General features: G+C 34.8%; 1 protein-coding gene across 1 annotated transcript; it reads right to left on the reverse strand.

The window, feature by feature from the left end:
• Window positions 1–1,076: 1,076 nt before the first annotated feature.
• Window positions 1,077–8,444, reverse strand: LOC107222783 (odorant receptor 22c-like). Its single transcript, XM_015662288.2, has 8 exons — window positions 8,393–8,444; window positions 7,019–7,469; window positions 3,513–3,801; window positions 3,329–3,428; window positions 3,122–3,232; window positions 2,203–2,358; window positions 1,283–1,329; window positions 1,077–1,211 (listed from the first exon to the last, which is right to left on the reverse strand). Exons 1-8 carry the CDS (start codon window positions 8,429–8,431, stop codon window positions 1,208–1,210), a joined length of 1,197 nt encoding a protein of 398 aa, XP_015517774.2. The 5' UTR covers window positions 8,432–8,444; the 3' UTR covers window positions 1,077–1,207.
• Window positions 8,445–20,130: the final 11,686 nt, after the last annotated feature.

Raw genomic sequence — 20,130 nt, forward strand, 5'->3', positions numbered from 1 at the left:
GATTACCTGTCAAGAAGAAACTTGGTTAAACCCCCGCCCTCGGAATTCGTTGCTTCGGTTAACTGATAAATATTTCATGTTAAATGTTCTCAAAATTTTGACCCTCGACGACTCAGGTATGAGGTGACGAAAAGTTTTGAAACGATCCAGAAAGTTCCCACTTATAGCATAACAATCTTCTAAAAGGAAAACAGAATCGAGGAGGTTCCAGTCTGGGATAGGCTCAATCTACATGGAATTTCCCATACAACTTTTATTGATAACGTAAAATGCATTATACGATATCAGAAGCAGCATTTCCTCGACGACGATACAATTTGTGTTTGAAGCTACCTATGGTAAAAAACGTAATGCCTGTTGTTAAAACAAATGAATACCATACAAATGAAAGATTAAACCATGCTATAATTCAAATATTTTCTTGTATACGTAACGGGATTTAACGAATTACGTCAACACCCGCCTGCAAATTATCAGCTCAAATAACACCCTATAAGAAACTAATGGTTGTACTCCAACGGATGGTGAGATTCGTTTCCACATAATCTTTCTCTATATATTCCAAAGATATCAAATAAACGTCTTCATTCAATTTTATTATTACAGTGTATAGTATATATCCATTTCAGACAACAGTAGTTAGTAATTGAATGTTTTTCCTGATATCCAATCACGAAATGATTTGTAATTAATTTTTTTTTTTTCTTATTACCCATTACAAAAATAATTTACAGGTAAATCTGTAATAGCAACAACTGAAAACTCACAATATTGAAATCAATCTTTTTTTATGCTTATAAAGAAGAAAATATTTCCATCAGAAATGTCCCGGTTTTGATTCTTGTAGCAAATTTTTATACTATTATTTTATAAATTTCAAAAAACCAAGTATCGTCAATTAGCATTTTGTTATTTATTTGAATTTTATCGATATATCCGTCAAAGAAAAAGTTAACTTCTCGTCATGAGAATTTTTTTTTATTTTTTATTCACCATTAAATAAAAGTTGATTAAACAAGATAAATCTCACAATTATAGGTTCGTATTCATATAATTTTTGGTCTTCTTTGGGTTTGGTCAAGTATGAAGTCATCCGGACAATTTACTCTGTTACAGTAAATGGCTGATGACTTCGCTTTATGCAGAGAAAATCTTGCCACAGGCACAATTTCGCAAGTAATCGCGAACAGGCGAGTGATCCAACGTATTACCTGTAAATGAAGAAAAGACTTTGAGTAACGGAGTTACTTTTAAAATTATTGAAGAAAAATACCAGACTCACGTTAAAGTCCTCAACACGGAAAGATACGCTATTGTTGTTTTGATAATCTGTAACGATGTGTAAATTTTCATATCAATTAAAGCCAAGCTCACGCGCATAAATGCAGTGATTTGGAGGATACCGAAAAATTACACCTGCCCACAAAAAAAAAAGTGGTCTGTACATTTGAACAGACCCACTTACCTTCATGTATTTTGACGCGTTGAATCCGAATCTGAGGTCCGTTTGGTCCGTAAACCCTCAAAATTTTATGAAAAATGCAAAAAACCGTAAAAAATGGAAAAAACTGCAGTTTTGGTGATAAAAAAATTTATAAATATAAATCATACAAGTTTTACACGTGATTCGATCCGCTGAGTATAAATCTGAAGTTTATTTTGCCTGTAGGCCCTTAAAAATATAAATAAATTGCAAAAAATCCGTAAAAATTACTATAAATTGTATTTACAGTAATGAAAAAATTGATTAAACGTGATTAAATTTATTTCTCACATATTGTGGTGAACTAAATCCAAATAAAAAATCTGTTAATGTGAATCGGTCTGAAATTTACCAAAAATCGTTCAAAAAAGCATAGAAAGATAAGGTAAGGAACGAGCTTTATTTTTTTTTATTTTTTATTTTTTTTTTTTTTTGTGGGCCGGTGTTACGAATCCACCTTAATCCGTCGATAGATTAAAATTATGGGCATGTGTGGGAAATTGATTGATGTTCGGTACATACGTCGGCACTACGCAGTCAGGTACGAAATACGGTGCCTAGATATAGACGTAAGTAGGTAGAGATGAAATATTGAATAGATTCGTACTGTATTATTGAAACCAGATGCCCATAATCGTCGAGCATTTGTTCGTTGCTTTGCATTGAACGTCGTATGTACGCTACGGTCGGATCGAAATAGATTATAGATTGCAACTTACTTGGGTGAAATTCTCCAAAGAGAAAACGTAAATTTTTCCAGCAGTCAAGTAAAGAGGCTGCTGAGCTCTGGCCATGCATAGGATGAGATCCCTCGCCTGATGTGGTGGTATATCGTACCAGGCACATTCGTAACAAGCTTCTCTGAAACGTTTGCTCTGCGAAATAATGACTGGTTATGCCTAAAGTCGAATCAGCCGAATCGTGGTAATTGAAACTTGGCTATGGATAGAAAACCATTTGAAAAATCATCGGCAATGATATTCGTTCTATTGACAGTGAACTTAAATGAAACAACATCCCTGACTTATGTAGTTGAAAGGAATGTGAGCTAATTCGAGTGAGGAAAGCTAGGATATCAATAATTTGAGAAAATGTTTCGTAATTGGAAGTTTCAACCTGATTAAGCTCGGGGTAATTAAATTCGATTGTAATGTTTTTGGACACATTTTGGTCACCAGCCAAATTCCCGCAAATCATCTGAAATCATTTTAAAAATCTTACAATATAGTTTACTTAAAATGCACTAATTATAATCGACGACGAATGTTTGTTATAGCGTGTAAAAAACTATTTTTATCCACTCTGAAAATAATTGCTTGTTTTTTTTTCAGATAATCTCTGAGGATTTGTCTTTATGGTGAACAGAGTAAGTCTAAAAACGTCAGATAAAAAACACCAGAGTTTAATCGTTTCTCGAATTAACGACATCTTAGCTTGTGATTTTCGAATTTACCCAGATTTATTTCTACCACATAGAAGGGACGTTATTGCATTCCTGTCAACTATCATCGGCGCAAATAAAATTCCAGCAAATTGTTCGAACGTTATTTTTTCTTTTCCAAAATTTTTGTTCATACGGTCAGACTGATTTATCCTTGATTCGGGTACAATTGATCACGCAAGCTTGAATAATCTCACCTCTTGTATCAGACACTCGCCGATGAAACAATAGGCGTACAGAAAGGTCAGCATTGAGGCCTCGTAGAAGGCAAAAGTAATCAAACTGGTCCTCTGAACCCTTTCGGAATTCTGTCTCAGGGAAGAATAAGATTTTATCACAAGTCTCTTTTCGCTGGTCTTTTCAATTTCAAAACAAAGAAAAACGATTAGCTGCGAAGTGCTTACCACAATCACATTGAACCCATTGAGACAAATGAGCAAGGAAGATCCGAACAGTTGGCCTAACAAGACGATGGTGAATGCCTTGTCCATTTTCTCCGCCATCCTGAGAATTTTATATTCCGATCAGAAACGGAACCAACGACATTAAGCTCTTGGTTTTAAAAATTTTTGGAACACAATAACTCGCCACATTAAACGTGTATGCCTCTTAACAATGCTCCGAATCCCACTATGCTGAAAGTTTGCCTTATCTTCTTTGAGAGCAGCTATTTTGCTGGATAATATTGAAAGTTCTCCACATATATGCAACATGAGCGTTATGAACAAACCGTCGGATCCGATCAAGCCGACGGTGACTAGAGGCAATGTTCCCCCTTGATACAAATAGGCCAAAACATACGTGTAGACCTCTGTGATTTCGAACGAATAACGAGTCCGGTACGGTAAGACATAGGGTGTCTTACCATCGTGGACTTCTGAAAAAATGGATTTTCTCCATTAATAATTATACGATATTTAAAACAGAAATTGATCTACGAATCAATCTAGAGCATCGTTGAACTAGTCGTGAATTAATGGTGAGTAAATTACGCGCGATAAATTCTCGGTTATTGGGAGGTAGTTGAAAGTGAGATTATATTTCAGATTTTTTAGCACTTTTAGATGAAGTTTTATAACTGGTATAAAACAGTGCTTGATAACGAGCAAGCGCCAAAGATAATAATAGACTCGAAATAAAATCAGAACTGTGTCCAACAGCTGAAATATTGATATTACACCAACGTTTGCATTCGTTTGTTAATTGTATTCAAAACTAATATCTCCGTCAATTTTATCAGCCATAAATTATCAAATGTCATTTCCCCCCCAAACAATTATTATTGAAGAAATAATTTCCGTATTAAATATTAAAAGAATACCTCATTATTTATGAAAATGCGGACCGAACAATTCCGTTGTTCGATATAATATGTGCATGTGCACAGAAAAAAAAATAATATCCATGGTGGTTAGCTTTTAGGACGCGTGAATACAGGAGTACATAACGGTTTTTTTTTTTAACTTGGAATAACTTTTGAATAAAAAATTCAAAAGCGGACTTTTTTCGGCTGAAGTAAGTGATTGGACGTCATTTGCCAAAAGTCGATACGATTTATTACGTTACGTTATCTGATAATCGTATATGAAGTATTTCCAAAATTATTGTATTCGTAAGCTAAGAAGATCTCTAGAAATGCAAAAATGGAAAATACTGGAACGTCAAACAAAAGCTTATTGTTGAATATCGATGCTTCGTTTCAAAACTCAAAAGTTGACTTTTCTTAATCTTTTGTACACGTAACTCGTTTGCACAACGTTTTGTTCCCACTTGGCGCGAAAACGAATCATCCGATTTCAACCAACCTCAGATTGTTTGGTAGTAGAAATGCCTGAAAATGATCTACAGTGTGTTTCATCTCGATTCGTTAATTGTAAAATGAATCCGGAACGAAATTACGCCTGAAAGTACGCAACTTTCGCTTCACCCGTGTAACATGGGACTGCCTACCTGGCTGACTGGTATTTATGGTATTATGGTTTAAACTATTACGTAAAATTCATTGTCGGAATGTTGTATGTGCGCGAATAACTTGACAACTGTTGAACCGATTTTTCAAACTCTTTCTTCAGTGAATATCGTAGACACTCGGTAGTAACTTGGGCTCCGTCGTTTCGATGAAACGAAAGACAAATAAGCAGGAAAAAAACGTACCAAATCACTAGAAAATACGCGAGCTTTATTTTATGTTATGGTTTTCTCCACTTTGATCCTTTCGTATTTTGAATTTGAAACAATTCGACTTTCTGCATTTTGAATTTTTATAGAATAGATATTCGCATTTTTCGGTTAATCCATAAATTCGTCAGTATATTGACTGTCAGTTATACGTTATTTCATTTGATTAGGCTTTTCGAGCTTTTTTCTCTCAAATGCATGTATGGTCTGCTTATTTTTTCAGTCTGAGAATATTAAGCTTACTATACTTTTAACTGGTTACAAATAACTGAACTATTTTACATAATAGTTCAGATTCTTCCCAAATTGAAAGTATTGAATAAAATTTAAAATAACGTCAATCCCCCGAAAATGACTGGTGGGGACAGTTAATTTTGAAACAAGATCTATAGTGAATTCACTAAAGTATAAAATCACTAATCGCTCGATTAACGATTGGAACGGGTGGAAAAATAACTGATTTTCACGATTTTTTTCCGATGGTTAAAATACGCTAATAAGTCTGTTTTTTTTGTGTCAAATCAAAGAATTCATGAAGAAGAGAATATAAATTTTTTAATATTTACTTTCATTTATTTTTTTTCAACTTTTTCATCAACGGTTTTCTCGAAACGTGGTTTTTCAAAACGGTGCACACTCTCGAAGAAAGAACTTTCAAGCTATCCATCTCAAAGGACACAACATTCTTCACGCCATTTTTCATCTCGCTATGGAAACTTCTTTTTTTGTTTCAATTTTCATATTTTTCTTAACGAAAAACTGTCGAAAAAATAGGCTAAATTCGATACTTTATTTTCAAATCACCGCCATTTTGTCAAATCTGATGAAAAAAGAGTCCGTAGCAAAATAACGGCTTTCATAATGATTAATAATCTTTTTACCAATTTTTTTTTTTGTGTAGTATTTACCGTTAAAAAATGGTAAGGAAAATAGAAACAAACGTTAGTAAATTTATCTTCTATTCTTCGTCAGTTTTTTGAATCGACATAAAAAAAAATGAGGCTGATTAGCGTGTTTTAATCATCGAAAAAAAATCGCGAAAATCAACTATTTTTCGACCCGTTACACTAACATGATCATCGATCAGTGTCTTGGTTGGAGATGAAAATTTTACTGCATCATAAGCTGGGGTAAAGTGGACTAGCTCAAAATTCAACTAGCATTTTTTTTTTTTTTACATTTTTTGAAGTTAACCCACTTTGCCCAAAAAGAAAACAATTTTTCGGCACCTCAGAAAGTGAAGTATTTCTAATCATTATTAGTAAACAAAAACAAAAAAATTCCTACCGTTTGAACAACCATCAATAATCAGTATTTTGACAATGATTTGAAATTTTCCTGTGATTACATAAGATATTCCAAGAGTTATTTTCAAAAAACAAAAACTACCAGTGTCGATGTACTGTAAAATTTTCATAGCTGGTTGAAAAAAGGCACCGATCTTCCGTTCATCATTATGCCAAAGTGCGTTTCATCATATGGTGAGGCATCATAAAATCCTGTCCCAAATACGAAAAGGTTCGCTCTTCACCGTCCAATGATTTCAGAAATTTGCATTTATCTTCACGTTGTTAAGTCTATTTTTATGATTAGGCATTTTTGGTGAAAGTAAAGAGAAAAAATCGGCTGCCCTAAAATAATCAGTCCTGAAGCTTGCCACAATTTTCGCAATTAATTCAACGATTACTGATTGTGAAACGATTTGTCTTTAAATCTGAGCAGTGTTTTGCTGAACTCAGTTTTAACCGGTTTTAAGTCGTCAAAATCTACATCGGTTGGTTTTGACATTAAAATCATGCAAGACCCGTTCATTCAATCTCAAAATATAGTTGGAATTAAAAGTCATGAAACACATACCCACGTGGGCCTAAAAAAATGACGAATTACTTTATAGGACGTTAATTAATGAATCTTACTTGAAAATATGAGTCCAGCTAGAGGCCTCAAATAGTACAGAATGGCAGTAGAAAATACCAGGGGTACCAAAATTTTGAAAAATGTTTTCGCCATCGCATTGTACGCGGCGTACAATCGTTGCTCGTCGATGCTCCTGTTGTTCTTGAAATCCGTACGATCTTCATTCATGGCGTCGATCATCTGAGCCAATATCCGATTTTTGTGAAAAACGATTACCTTTGCAAACAAAATCATGTAGATGGTCGTCTCGGACAAGTTGTCCAAAAGATTTTGGAGGTCACCCATATGACGTGTAAAATCTGCACATTCCATGCCAACGTGAACGGCCATGTAGACAAAGCTCACGGCGAAACGTAGGTCATGTTTATCCTTTGGCCACATGCCGAATGGCGTTAACATCCGTTCAGTCCAACCCAGCAGGTCCGATATTTTGACAATTTCTTCGGCCTGCTAAAAAAAAATGTTAAACACCAGGCGTCACCAAAATACATTACCAATTACAATTACAAATACCAAAATGCGAAGCTGCGTGGATCGTTTCGTAATGTTATATTCGACTGCCGGCAATACGCTAAAAAAATTGATAATCAAAATTGTGAAATCGAAATGGCATCGAGTAAAATTAATTCGACAATCCGACTATGAGGTTGGATTTGTCATCTGTGCGTTATCGGAACACACTTTCAGCCGTTATTTAATCGAGCATTCCTGTCATTAAAGAAAATAGAGTTAGCCGTGATAGAAGCTCGTCTATAAACCACTGTAAACACAAGCAGAGATTATAGATTACTGAATTTCCCAACTTGATTATACTACAGTAAACCAGTTCACATCGGTTTGGTGTTACTTACTGAATACAAATACCCATTATCTTATTTACATAACTTAAAATACAAGTGCTCTATTTTCAGCTACTTTATGGTATAATTCGTCAAATTTTTCCAGGTGCGTTGAACTTGGTTGTATCTCATAGAAGACAGCTGCTCGCTATTTAAACAGTAACCGTCGCAAAAAATACCTTCATTGCGCTTTCATTGTCAAATCATTCAGCAAGTAGATCACGTCTCTTATCTTTACCACATGTTCTTATCGTTAGCTCTACGACAGTCTTCCGCGTTAACTTCATATTTCATTAAATTTGAAACTGATTTTACGTCTTGTAGTATAAAAATACATTCAGACTGTCTGGTAAAGTAATGTCGTATCTCTTGTAGGCTTATATGAATGGACTTTGAGAACAATTAACCGATATTGCTACAAGCTCGTTTTAATATATGAGTATGCATGTGTAATAAGAAAGAAATTGACAAATAACTTGAATGAAAGCTGAACACTTTATAACATTATTGTAATACTTGTTTTTAGTTTCACACCGGGGAAGGCAAAACACTTTCTACGACGAATAAATTCATCGATGTACTAAAAATTTCAACTGAAATTGTCAGCGTATGTTAAGCAAATAAAGAAGTACCGAAGAAGTGAAACCTGGACCCTGACCTGCATCGTAGAGGCGATTTTTCGTAGTCACAGGCTTACGAAGGACTGAATGACCACCATACGATTGGAACCGAGGAAAGGTCCGTCTCGTTTTTGATTGGCGATTTGGACAGAAGGCAGACGCCAATCGAACCCAGAAAAGAGCATCGTCTAATTTGGTGCATTTTCAAATTTATGAGGGCATTATCGATCACACGCAAGAGACGGCATGTAGGATGATCGTTAACCTTAACTACATTAGGATTAACTTACGTTCAGTCGATACACTTGGAAATATTCATGCGCATATACAAGTAGGCTACGAATACACCGAAGCAATATCTCTCTGAAAATTTTTACATGCAACAACGATGCAAATTCTGACGGTATCTCCGTGAAGTGAATCGCAAATATGATGGCAAAATTCTCTATGGAAGTACGAACAGTTCTGCACTTACGATCAGGGAAAAACTATACGTGATTCCTCTTTACCTCTTACAATTAGTGCCATGCTCTTTCCCTTTGCAAGGAATATATTGGCTGGAATTGGTTTCTGCTGCACGTGTATCGTTCATTCTCGAGCAAGTCGAAAGAGTTCAAAATTTCGTTTCTCATACTTTGGTCAAACACTGTTGCCGAGTTACTTTTCCCAGCGTAACAGCCCAAAGCGATTTTTTTTTTCAGTCACTAATTTCAACTAATCGATTTTTGCAGACATCGAATAATTGCCATTTGACGCTCAATGACGTTAATTTTTTTTTCTCAGAAACCGCTTGTTCTAATAACAATGTTGATTTTCACTCAAACCGCGTTACATGAAACAATGATTCGATCCCCCATCGCTAGGAAAATTTTCATATTCTAACCAGAAATTCTGAATTACTAAAATATGCCAGTTTTTTTTTCGGTGATTGTATTTTTAACATGGAAAAATACGAAAATTTTTAAACCCTTTTCTGAAGTAGGAAGAACCTTTTTCGATCTATTCTGAATTTTGCGCTGCAGCCCGCATCAAAAAATATACATGCGAAAAACAAATGAGCAGTTTTTCACGCTTTATTTATGTGATGTGCAACATATATTTCTGCATATACGTGCACGATCGAATATGTTAATAACAATATTATGCTTATATGCAAATTCGATATAATATGTGCAAATATACGTCGCATTCATCCAATCGTATTTGAGGCACGCATGTACGTAGCGTACGTTCCTCATTGATCTAACACGTAAGAATCATACGATTTGCGTGAAAAAAATTTACGTGCTCACACATATTTCCAGGCGGGTGTGGGGATCTCATTATTTGAAAATGATTATTGCGTACCGAATTTCCCCCAAGCATAAACTCGTTCATTCTAGCTCACGGTGGGGAATATTTCGTGTCGCCACTTTCGGAATCGATAATGCGATTTTTTGTGATGGTTCATTGTCAACGATTGGGATCCGGTATCACTGTAATTTTCCCCGATAGTAACTCCCTAGATCAAACGTGCCTCGCTATCTACAACCGGCAATTTTCTCGGAGTTGAATATTTTTTTAGTGTTTTCTTTTCTTCTTCTATGTCTCTCGGAGATATAATATCGGAATTATAGTTTGGTGGTAAGACAGCTGAAATAGAGACGATGTAGTTTTTCTGCCAAACACATTTTGGCATCGTCGAGAGAGCGATGAGGTTGTCAGTATAGTTGGAAGCCTGACGACGTATTTTCATCATCTCGCACGGAATACAGAAATTATTGTCTTGTTTTTGTTTTTTTAGGAAAGTGATGATTTTTTTTTAACACATTTACGAACCTGTCGACAAAGATTATCTGCTGGAATAAATTAAACGAAAGGAATGCCGTGGATTAAACTAAGAAAAATTTCATTTTTTATAGTTATTAGAAAGATGACTTCAAATGGGTATCATTTCAATGCATTGCGCTGTTTGTTCGGTTAAAAATATTTTTTCAGTTAAACAAGGCCTAAGCATCGATTCAATGTCGTACTATTACATTAAATTATTGTTATACTTACAAAAAAAATATAGTACCAGTAACCATAATCAAAATAAAAGTATATGACGCGTACTAGACTTTCTGGTGACAGTTACAAATCTAATTTTTATTTTGTATTCAGAACTACATTTCTCGTTTACGTTAGAAAACGAAAATAGATTTAAAGAAAAAATGTTTTGTAATCACAATTAGAAAGTTCTGTCAGTGTAAATAGTTCAACTAAACTTCTCGATATTATTTTGGATAATGATGAAAAGGCTTTAGGAATTTTTTTAATAATGCTCAATCGCAGAATCGACTAATCCGAGAACCCTCAGAATGAGATTGCAGAATTTCAATGCCTTGTATTTTTATAAAAGATAACCGACGATGAGTTTCATTTCACAAAGAATAATCTTTGACTACGGTGAACTCGTAGTGTAGTAAGCTGCTCGAGTGAGAAAAACTTGACTCGATGATCCAACATTACACGTTGTGCAAAGTGTGTGAGATAGGAAATCGTGTTTATTAGCCTTTCAGTCGGAGCAACTTAAACAGCGTTATTGTGAAACGACACAAGCAAACAAGATATAAAGTTGAACGCATTACGTCGCAAATATAGAAATAATAAAATAGTTAGATAAAATAAAATAGAAGAAAACCAGTGGGAACAACAATGAAAATCATCGCCGGTACAGCGGTGAAAACAATTATAGTTACAACGATAGCATAGGTATAATAAGCAATCGAACTGATATAAGAAACGGCAGAAAAACAAAAGAATATCAATGACGATTAGAAAGAATTGCGATGAACGCTGCAAAACCCGCTAACGGCCGTACATTTCTTCTAACAATAAGACAATGAATTAACTACACTGAGAAAAATTTCATTTGTTATGGTAAATAAAAAAATTAAGTTGAACAGGTACCGTTAAAAAAACTGTTCGAATATTGTTGATATTACGAAAAACGAGGTACGCCTAACCATTTTGCGCTATTGTCGATCCTTTTTTGGTAATTGCAACGCAAAATCGGTTTGTTAAGTTTGCTCTACTTTTTCAGTTAAACAAGGCTTTAACGTCAATTTATCGTTGCACGAGCATTAAATTTTCGCAACAGTTACAAGAAAATATACTAACAGTGATCGTAATGAGAAAGAATAGTAACGGATACTAGAATTTCCGGTAACAGCTAGAAAACTAATTTTCAATTTCTACCTAGAACTATATTTTTCGATTGTGGTAAAAAATGAAAATAATTAAGGAACGAGCGGTAACCGGGACTAAAAATTTATCTCAGTGTAGCAACAGGCACTGATATAACCAACAGCGAGTCACGAACCGAAATGAAACCCGCGGACAGAGGGCGGTTCGTTTAAAAACGGGACCTACGGGGATGGCTTTTTCAGGGCTGGGTATCATCGGAAATGATCCCGTTTTTTAATAACTACTTCTAATGCAAGGTACCATTATAGGTTTTCTATTTCGTATAGATTTGTACATTCATTTTCAATTTTTTAGTGAAAATGAGTAATGCATTTGCGTAGCCTTATCTTTTCCAATTTTATTATATCTAAAATTTTATGGCCAATAATCAAGAAAAATTCTCTCTGATTGGAATAATGTCTGTTGAAATGATCGGGTCTTCGATTCATTTTTAAATAAAAAATAGTGTGGTAAACTATTTATAGTAACGCATCAATCCCAGTACCTGTAATATGTTTTCAATAAAAACGACTAGCTAGATCTAGCAAGAATCTTCAAAACTGCGTTTTTTTTGTCATTGAAAAACTGTTCTTGAAGTACAATACTAATCGTCTTACACCGTCTGCACTATTTGTACGATTGTTTTTGTACGGTAGAATGATAGTATTTTGTAACAGGGGATGCAACAACGACAGAAGATAATATAAGCACAAGGAAGGAAACATATGTATCTCAATTATTATCAAAATAATACAAATACCGACAGTATCATCTACATATGTGGGATTCTCCGTCAACTCGGCCACTTTTTTTTCGACCATCTCAGATCTGCCCCATAATTGGTTATATCAAAGTACTACTAAAAGGTACTTTATGTGAATTTTTAAGGTTTTTTAATTCATTATTTGAGAAATTGCCGTGTTTTTTTTCAAACGAATATATCTCGGAAACTTGAAGTAACTGAAAAAAATGACTCTACATAAAAGTTGTAGTTTTTTGTTAGCTTTCGAGAGGAATTTTTGAAAAAATTTTTTGAACAAATTAATTTTTTTATACCGGAACCTCGACCGAATTTGTGTGGCTTAATTTTTTTTTACCCTAGAACCTCGATCCGTGCCATTCTGGTGATTTTTTGGCGATATTGTCACACATATTGGAAGACTCTGCAATTTTTTCAGCAAAAAAAAGGGTCCTTTTTGAATGAAAAAAATAATTTCTTCCTTTTTTGGTAAAAAATCAGCGTTACCGGAACGTAAAATTTTTTTCAAAAATTCCTCGCGAAAGCTAACAATAAACTACAACTTTTATGTAGAGTCATTTTTTTCAGTTACTTCAAGTTTCCGAGATATATTCGTTTGAGAAAAAAACGGCAGTGTCTCAAGTAATGAATGAAAAAATCTGAAAAAATTCACGTAGAGTACCTTTTAGTAGTACTTTGATACAACCAATTATGGGGCAGATCTGAGATGGTCGAAAAAAAAGTGGCCGAGTTGACGGAGAATCCCTCATATAACATTCTAATTTTTATAACTCGTTTTAATTATACCCATTTCTTACTTTTAATTTTTATGAATAAGAATTGATCCAAGAATTTTCAGCTGTCCGTTTAGATGATAAATACATAATCAGGAAAAACAGGCCACAAAAGATAAGTTTAACTGCGGTAGACGTATCAGAACTTAAAAACGGCAGATAACTTATAGATAACAGATAGATTACTATATTTAGTTGCAACTGTTGCGAAAATTTAATGCTTGTGCAACGATAAACTGACGTTAAAGCCTTGTTTAACTGAAAAAGTAGAGCAAACTTAACAAACCGATTTTGCGTTGCAATTACCAAAGAAGGATCGACAATAGCGCAAAATGGTTAGGCGTACCTCGTTTTTCGTAATACCAACGATATTCGAACAGTTTTTTTAACGGTACCTGTTCAACTTAATTTTTTTATTTACCATAACAAATGAAATTTTTCTCAGTGTAGTTAATTCATTGTCTTAGAAGAATTGTACGGCCGTTAGCGGGTCTTGCACTCAAGTGCGAATATCTTATTTACCTGTCTAGTGTCGATTTGTTACGGCATTCGTGACGCTGTTGACAGACGATAGTAGACAATTCCACGAAAGTTTTCTGGTTTTTCGAGTTCGCTATGCCTGAGTGACACTAATCAACCTGCAGCTATGAATAGCCTAGTCATTAGGAACTGAAAAAGGCCTTTGCCCTACAAAACGTGGTGTAGAGATAATTTTAAATTAAAGGTATAAAAAGGTGATTTTTTCAAAATAATTCATCAATGCTTGATCCTACGACAAAATGTCTGATACAAATTTGAAGAAGGCTAAATTCCCTGCATTTTTGTATAAACCCTTTTTTTGTAAGTCTGATTTGTAACGAGTTACAGCGGCGGAAACGCGAACATTCTTCCAAAATGATATTCCAATTTTTTCAATTTTACTGTAATTCAATAGAACCAGAGTGCAGAAACCTCCGTGTATGTGGCATAAAAAAAAAATGTTCAAAATGGCATTCATTGTCATTATACGTACGTACAATATTTATTACGACAGTAAATGTTTTCTCCTTTGTTACATCGTCAACGTTTTGCGGGCAGTGTGACATATAAATGACCGTTCATGGAGCGGAAGGCTTATTTATCAGTGCTGCACGTGTTTGAAACCGACTCATTTATTCAATGAGCGGTTATCTGGATGTTATCATTATCCTCGTATTACAGCTTTTTCGTCGCAATCGTTACGAGTTCGGGAATTCTTTCCCAGAAAATAAAAGCTGAGAATATTTGTCGTGTATCAACACAATTTCATTAGTATAACTAGTCTTTTTTTTTAATTAATCTATACATTCTCATTTGGCTGGGACTTCCATGGAAGGTGATCCGAAGCCGGGTCAATAAAAGGTAAGAGTCCCACATGTATCTGGCAAGATAAAATCGCTCTGAACTATTGTTACTTAACTAATATCAAACGATGACTAAATCATCGAAGCACGGGTTTTTTCCTACTTTATTATCCACGGGTTTTACCTTTTAAATTTTTGTAACCTTTGGTTGACTTTGAAAGAAGATGTTATAAATTTTATTTCGAAGCACTTGACATGAGGTCTTGTGGGAATCTGTGATTTTGACGCATTTTTATCATTTATCAAGTTGAAATTACAATCGTTGAAAAACCTTGAAATCTTGTAACCAAAATTCTTATTCATTCAACTTGTGAATATACAGTAAAGATTTTCTAAAATTTCACTCAACGACTAAACCCCCAAGAAAACAAGTTTTTTCAAATCACGTCAACCATTATTTTTCTGTATTTGACCCTCAAAACTCATTCCGCTGGCCTGTTATAATTAAGTTATCATGTAAGTATATTAAAGCGGGCTGAAAAGGTAATTGAAATGATTGAATATCAATTTCATAAATACTTTTGGAAACTGATTAATGTTTAGAACTCTCTTCGGTAACATAAAAAAAAGAAAATAATAAGATTGCACAAGTATCCGACATTACAAAATGTAATCTTTTACGTTCGTCATTCCCGTGGGGATGTGAAAATGACTCAGTAATAATATTTGCGCAACACGTAGCGTAAACTGATGATTCGTTCCGGAGCATCCGGATCTGTATCACGAAACTAACAATCATTCTTTATGCATCATATTTTTGCAGAAGTTCGACAACATTATGAAAGATTTCCGCAGCGGAAGTTTCATTCCATTCTCAGGTTTGAACTATCATTTTTACGTCAAGAAGTCTTTAGACTAATTTTTAGATTATGCGCCTCTCATAAAAGCTTCAGCTTCTTATCGCTAGATTGTTTGCACAAGTAACATTTCTCAGAATATTTTCCAACTACTGTTTCGAAATATTCTCGAAATGCAAACTTTCATCACAGAAACAGAAAGCCGAAGTTTTTAAACTCAAACGATCTCGTTCGGCTTTCCAGCACGTGTGTCATGACCGTCCGTGATGATTTCTGTCCAATCGGTCAAATTCACGATCAATTAACTTTCGATAGAAAATTACGATACTATCATGAATAACAAGGAGCTTTTGAAATTTCATAAACAGTACAACCAAAAAAACGAGGACCAAGGAAACGGTCAAATGCATTCGTCTCGCGTTCGAAGGCTGATTACGGTGCTGTTGCGAGATAAGATTGCACGAAATTAGGAGCATTTCTTTGAACTTGATTAGGGTAGCCTTCGCTAAAATTTCGGTCAAATATCTAATCAAGATACTTCCTTATTCGAGTGGAAAAAGCGTAAATATGAACAGCCGCTGACAAAATTCTGTTACATAGTTTTAGTTTGTATTCAGTGTGCTAATGTTTGCCATTCGCAATAATACATTTTCTGGTTATTCAACGTTAAATTTGTTTGCGTAGTTGACTACAGTCTATCAGTCAAATAAGCCGTTAACGTTAATTTATTACTGCGTGTTGACCTAATATTACCGCAAGAATTACCTAGAAGTGGCGGAAGATACTCGTAAGTATAACAAAAAATAGATGAATAAATAAAACAGCGGCATGTAATTTATTTCCAATCACAGCCACAACACCCATTAGGCACTATCGTAAAATGGAAAGCCTATTGTATTTTTAAACGAAAAACGTTACCACGCAATGAAAAATAAATCATCTGCTACTTAACACGTATGTATCATCACTCACACAGGTATTTGAATATTTCCGGTTACGGAATGACGAATTTTTGAACTTTTCAATAATTATTTCGTGTATCCTAAATTATATAGGAATGGTTTGACCGACTTGGGCAAAACTTTAATGATGCGTGAAGTTTTTTTCAAAGAAACGTCAGGAAACTTTTCAAGTAAACTTCTACTACTTTTGGTTACCTATATCCTGAATATCGAAAAAACGGCCAAATCGGTGCGATTGAAATTTAGCGATAAAATCAACTATTCCGTGAAGATTATACACAATCTTGCTAAACAACCGTCGACTTTCGGTTACGTAATGGCGGGAGCCCGAATTTCTAACAAAATTCATCATTCGCAGAAGTTTGTACGAATTTTCGTAAAATTTCAAAATTTGATACAGGACCTCAATTTCTCAATTTAGCGTATCTGTTTCTATCTCGGTATCGTTCGCCACTTGGAAATTATTCTCGTACGATAGTTTGCCCCGGTCTCTCGTCTTCGAATATCAAACAAATTAAACCGAGTGTAAGCTACTCGAAACTAGCAACGCTATCTTCCGATCGTGTCTATTGCTAGCAGCTAAACTTTTTTTTTTTCATCCAACTAGTTGTTATCCTGTACCGAATACCACAAGGTCTTTCATTTTAATCGCCCTAGGCCAACGATGTACGCGTAATATATTTGAACCGAGGTTGTAAAATGGAAAACAAATTTGCGCTATTCTTTGGTGTCGAATACATGAAACACGACAGAATCAAACCAATTTTCCTTTATCCAATCTCCTGAATTTAACATAAAAAAAAAGAAAAAAAAACTATTTCGACAACTTTCAATACGATGATATTCGACTCCTCAAGTATTTTTATACGGAACACTGGTTGAGTTCACCCATATTAGAAATTTTTCTCACGAGTAAATTGTTTCGGTTCAAGATCGATACTTCAAACGAATTCATCCATAAACAATTGACGTTCCAAGTATCCTATTTGGTTCTCAAATCTAGTTTTAGTTTTAGTGACAAACACGTTCAAGCTTGTTTCGTGATTGTTCGAACAATCAGCTTAACTCCACAAGTATCGCGAGAACCTTGCACAGATTATCTGTGCGGTTTAGTCGTAGCCTGCGTCATCGAAAATAGATCCGTACCTAAAAACATCGGTTTTTGCTGCTTATTTGAACATTAGCCGCGCGAGTTGAAAGAAGAAATGTTAATACTCTACGGATATTGAAAAATACGCGAATGAATATATTGTCCAGCCGATTTTAAAAACTATAATCAAGTGAAATCGACAAAGTCAAGGCGTTACTTTCCTTTCACCTCGGTCCTCAAGGACTGCTTTTTTCTATTCAGACATTTTTCACTCATGATTTTATTTTTCTGGAAAAGTTTCAACACGTTTGGGAAAATACCGACATTCAAAATGGCGGCGTGATAACAAAAGAACCGAGACTAATATTTTCACCATAATATTAACAATTCAAAGTTATCCATGACGCTTTGTTTCACCTACGACTAAACCGAATAGGTAACAAAATATTGATGTTATTACCTTATTTAATTAAAGGGATATGGTTAACTAATCGAACCGGTTTAATGTAGCGATGAACGTAAAATGTAGTATCGACAATTATAATTGCAGTAAATAGTTGCTTGTACCGCATTTTGTTGTGATTCCAGAGTATTTTAATCATTATCGTAACGACACCCAGTTTACTAGAATTTTCTAGTTACTGAAACAAATGAAACTATTTTCTCACCACCCGAAAGATGCTTACATCCAATAACAAATTTATATTAACGCGTTCCGCACTTGATACTGATGTTACAATTGTAACGAACTAACGCGCAATAAAATCATTGAACGCTGCCGCTCTTAAATAACTGCTTTTTCAACTTGAATCGTATTATGTTGGTCCAACGACTCGAGACCATAAGAATTAGCATCAGTTTCGAAATTTACCCATAGATTGTGCAAGCGTTCGATGACCTCCTGGTCTAATTTTATGTCAAGTTCAACTTACAGAACGTTTCGATCTCTGATTACGTAACTTGAAGTACGAGTTTACATTTAGTGTTATTGTTCCGATTATATTTTTTATCTCTTTTCATGTAAGTACATCCGTTAACATCCACCGTTAAAAATGTTGCCACGTCAGTGAGTGTTCGTATTCAATTAAATTCTACGCAGATTATGGCTCTCAAGAGAGATTGAATGTGCTTGACAAAGGGTTTTGGATCGATCCAATCTTGATTGACTTTAATTGTGAAAATCCGACGCAGCTGCTATAGAAATAAATTGCAAGAAAGGAATCTGTAACTACAGGGTGCAGTTTAATCGGTAACCGTATTGTTTTCAGAGATAACTCAATCGCAATTTTTTTGTCTTAATTCCCTTTCACAATCAGCATAATGTGCGTATGAAACTTTACGACATCGTACAGCAACTGAGTCAATTTCTAGGACGATTGTGAAACTGCTAATTTTCCATGCAAATGTAACTTACGAATAATCATGTCCGAAATAAACTATGTCCAACCGAGAACACGGGCTATATTTGAAAACCTGAGGACTGATTGATTCGAAGAGAAAGGGATTTGAATTGGTCATAATCCCGTTGAATTTATGCAATAGTGTGCATTGTGCACAACGAAAAAAGATTTGTCCGTCTCATATTTATTTGATTGAATTAGATGCATTGCTCGAATACAGAAGGAGAGATCTTATCTCATGCGAACGTTCACGAACATCTCATTTTAAATTAAATAAACAGATAATACCGTAGGTATAAAGTAAAGTTAACATATCGATGCTACGTTTCAAATCGTTGTCAAATGATTAACAATCCAGTAGCATCGTTCGATTTTGTGTGGTATACGATATCGCATTTTATTCGGAAGACTATTTTCTAAAAAGTCGGTGAACCAGATTTGCTTTTTTCGAGTAGTTACGCATTTCAATACTGCCTTTTATCGTACACGAGCAGTATTCGTACAATTGTATAAAATTTAATATTTAACGATACCAACACGATAAAAAAATAATCCTCTAGTGAATTCGTATAGTATCATGAATAAAATGAATAATCGTGGAGTCAAATCTAACAAATCTACCAGATACTCAACCATTCCGAATCGATTTGAAACTCAGCATCGATATCTAAACTTGTTTATAATTCCGATATTCATTATTTATTTATCATTAAAAAGATCTTCGCAGTCTACTTATATAATAATTTGATAAACACTCGACGTACGAAAATCTTGAAACAAATTCAATAAGAATTATCAATCAATGGCCATCTAGCCTCCTTGGAAGAAACCGATGACAGTGTCCTAATTCCAGACTATTTTCAAGTTGAATCATTATTTTGACGGTTACGTGCCACGTACGGACATATGTAAATCTGTAACGTGAAATATTATAAATCTTACAGAAATGGGTACCAATGTCTTCTCTGAAACGTACGAGAAACTTTCCACCTAAAATTACACACGAAGAGGGTGGTGGTGTGTGAGTGTTATCAAATAGATCATGCAGCTCGTCGGCATTAGAAACAAGAGTGTTTATACCTACTTCTAATTATATCCGAGATTCACATTATGTGCAGTGCGACTTGATGGTACGTAGCGAAGATCCAAGTCACCGTAGCGAAGCAACCGACGACGGCGTGAACAAAGATAGAAGGCGGTTCGTTTGAACGGGTAGGACAGAGGCGAGAGATAAATATTTTGCAATGACTGATAAGAGGAAATGTAAACACACCGCGGACC

The sequence above is a fragment of the Neodiprion lecontei genome, chromosome 3, assembly GCF_021901455.1.
Source record: "Neodiprion lecontei isolate iyNeoLeco1 chromosome 3, iyNeoLeco1.1, whole genome shotgun sequence".
Lineage (NCBI taxonomy): Eukaryota > Metazoa > Arthropoda > Insecta > Hymenoptera > Diprionidae > Neodiprion > Neodiprion lecontei.

What these genes read in the sequence shown, in the direction of transcription:
- LOC107222783 (XM_015662288.2), bottom strand. Translation starts at nt 8,431, where the DNA reads ATGAATTTATTCGTCGTAGAAAGTGTTTTGCCTTCCCCG. An exon ending in AAAGTGTTTTGCCTTCCCCG is followed by an intron (nt 7,470 to 8,392) that starts GTGTGAAACTAA and finishes ATTTTTTTTTAG; the next exon opens with CAGGCCGAAGAAATTGTCAA. An exon ending in ATGGGTTCAATGTGATTGTG is followed by an intron (nt 3,233 to 3,328) that starts GTAAGCACTTCG and finishes TCCCTGAGACAG; the next exon opens with AATTCCGAAAGGGTTCAGAG.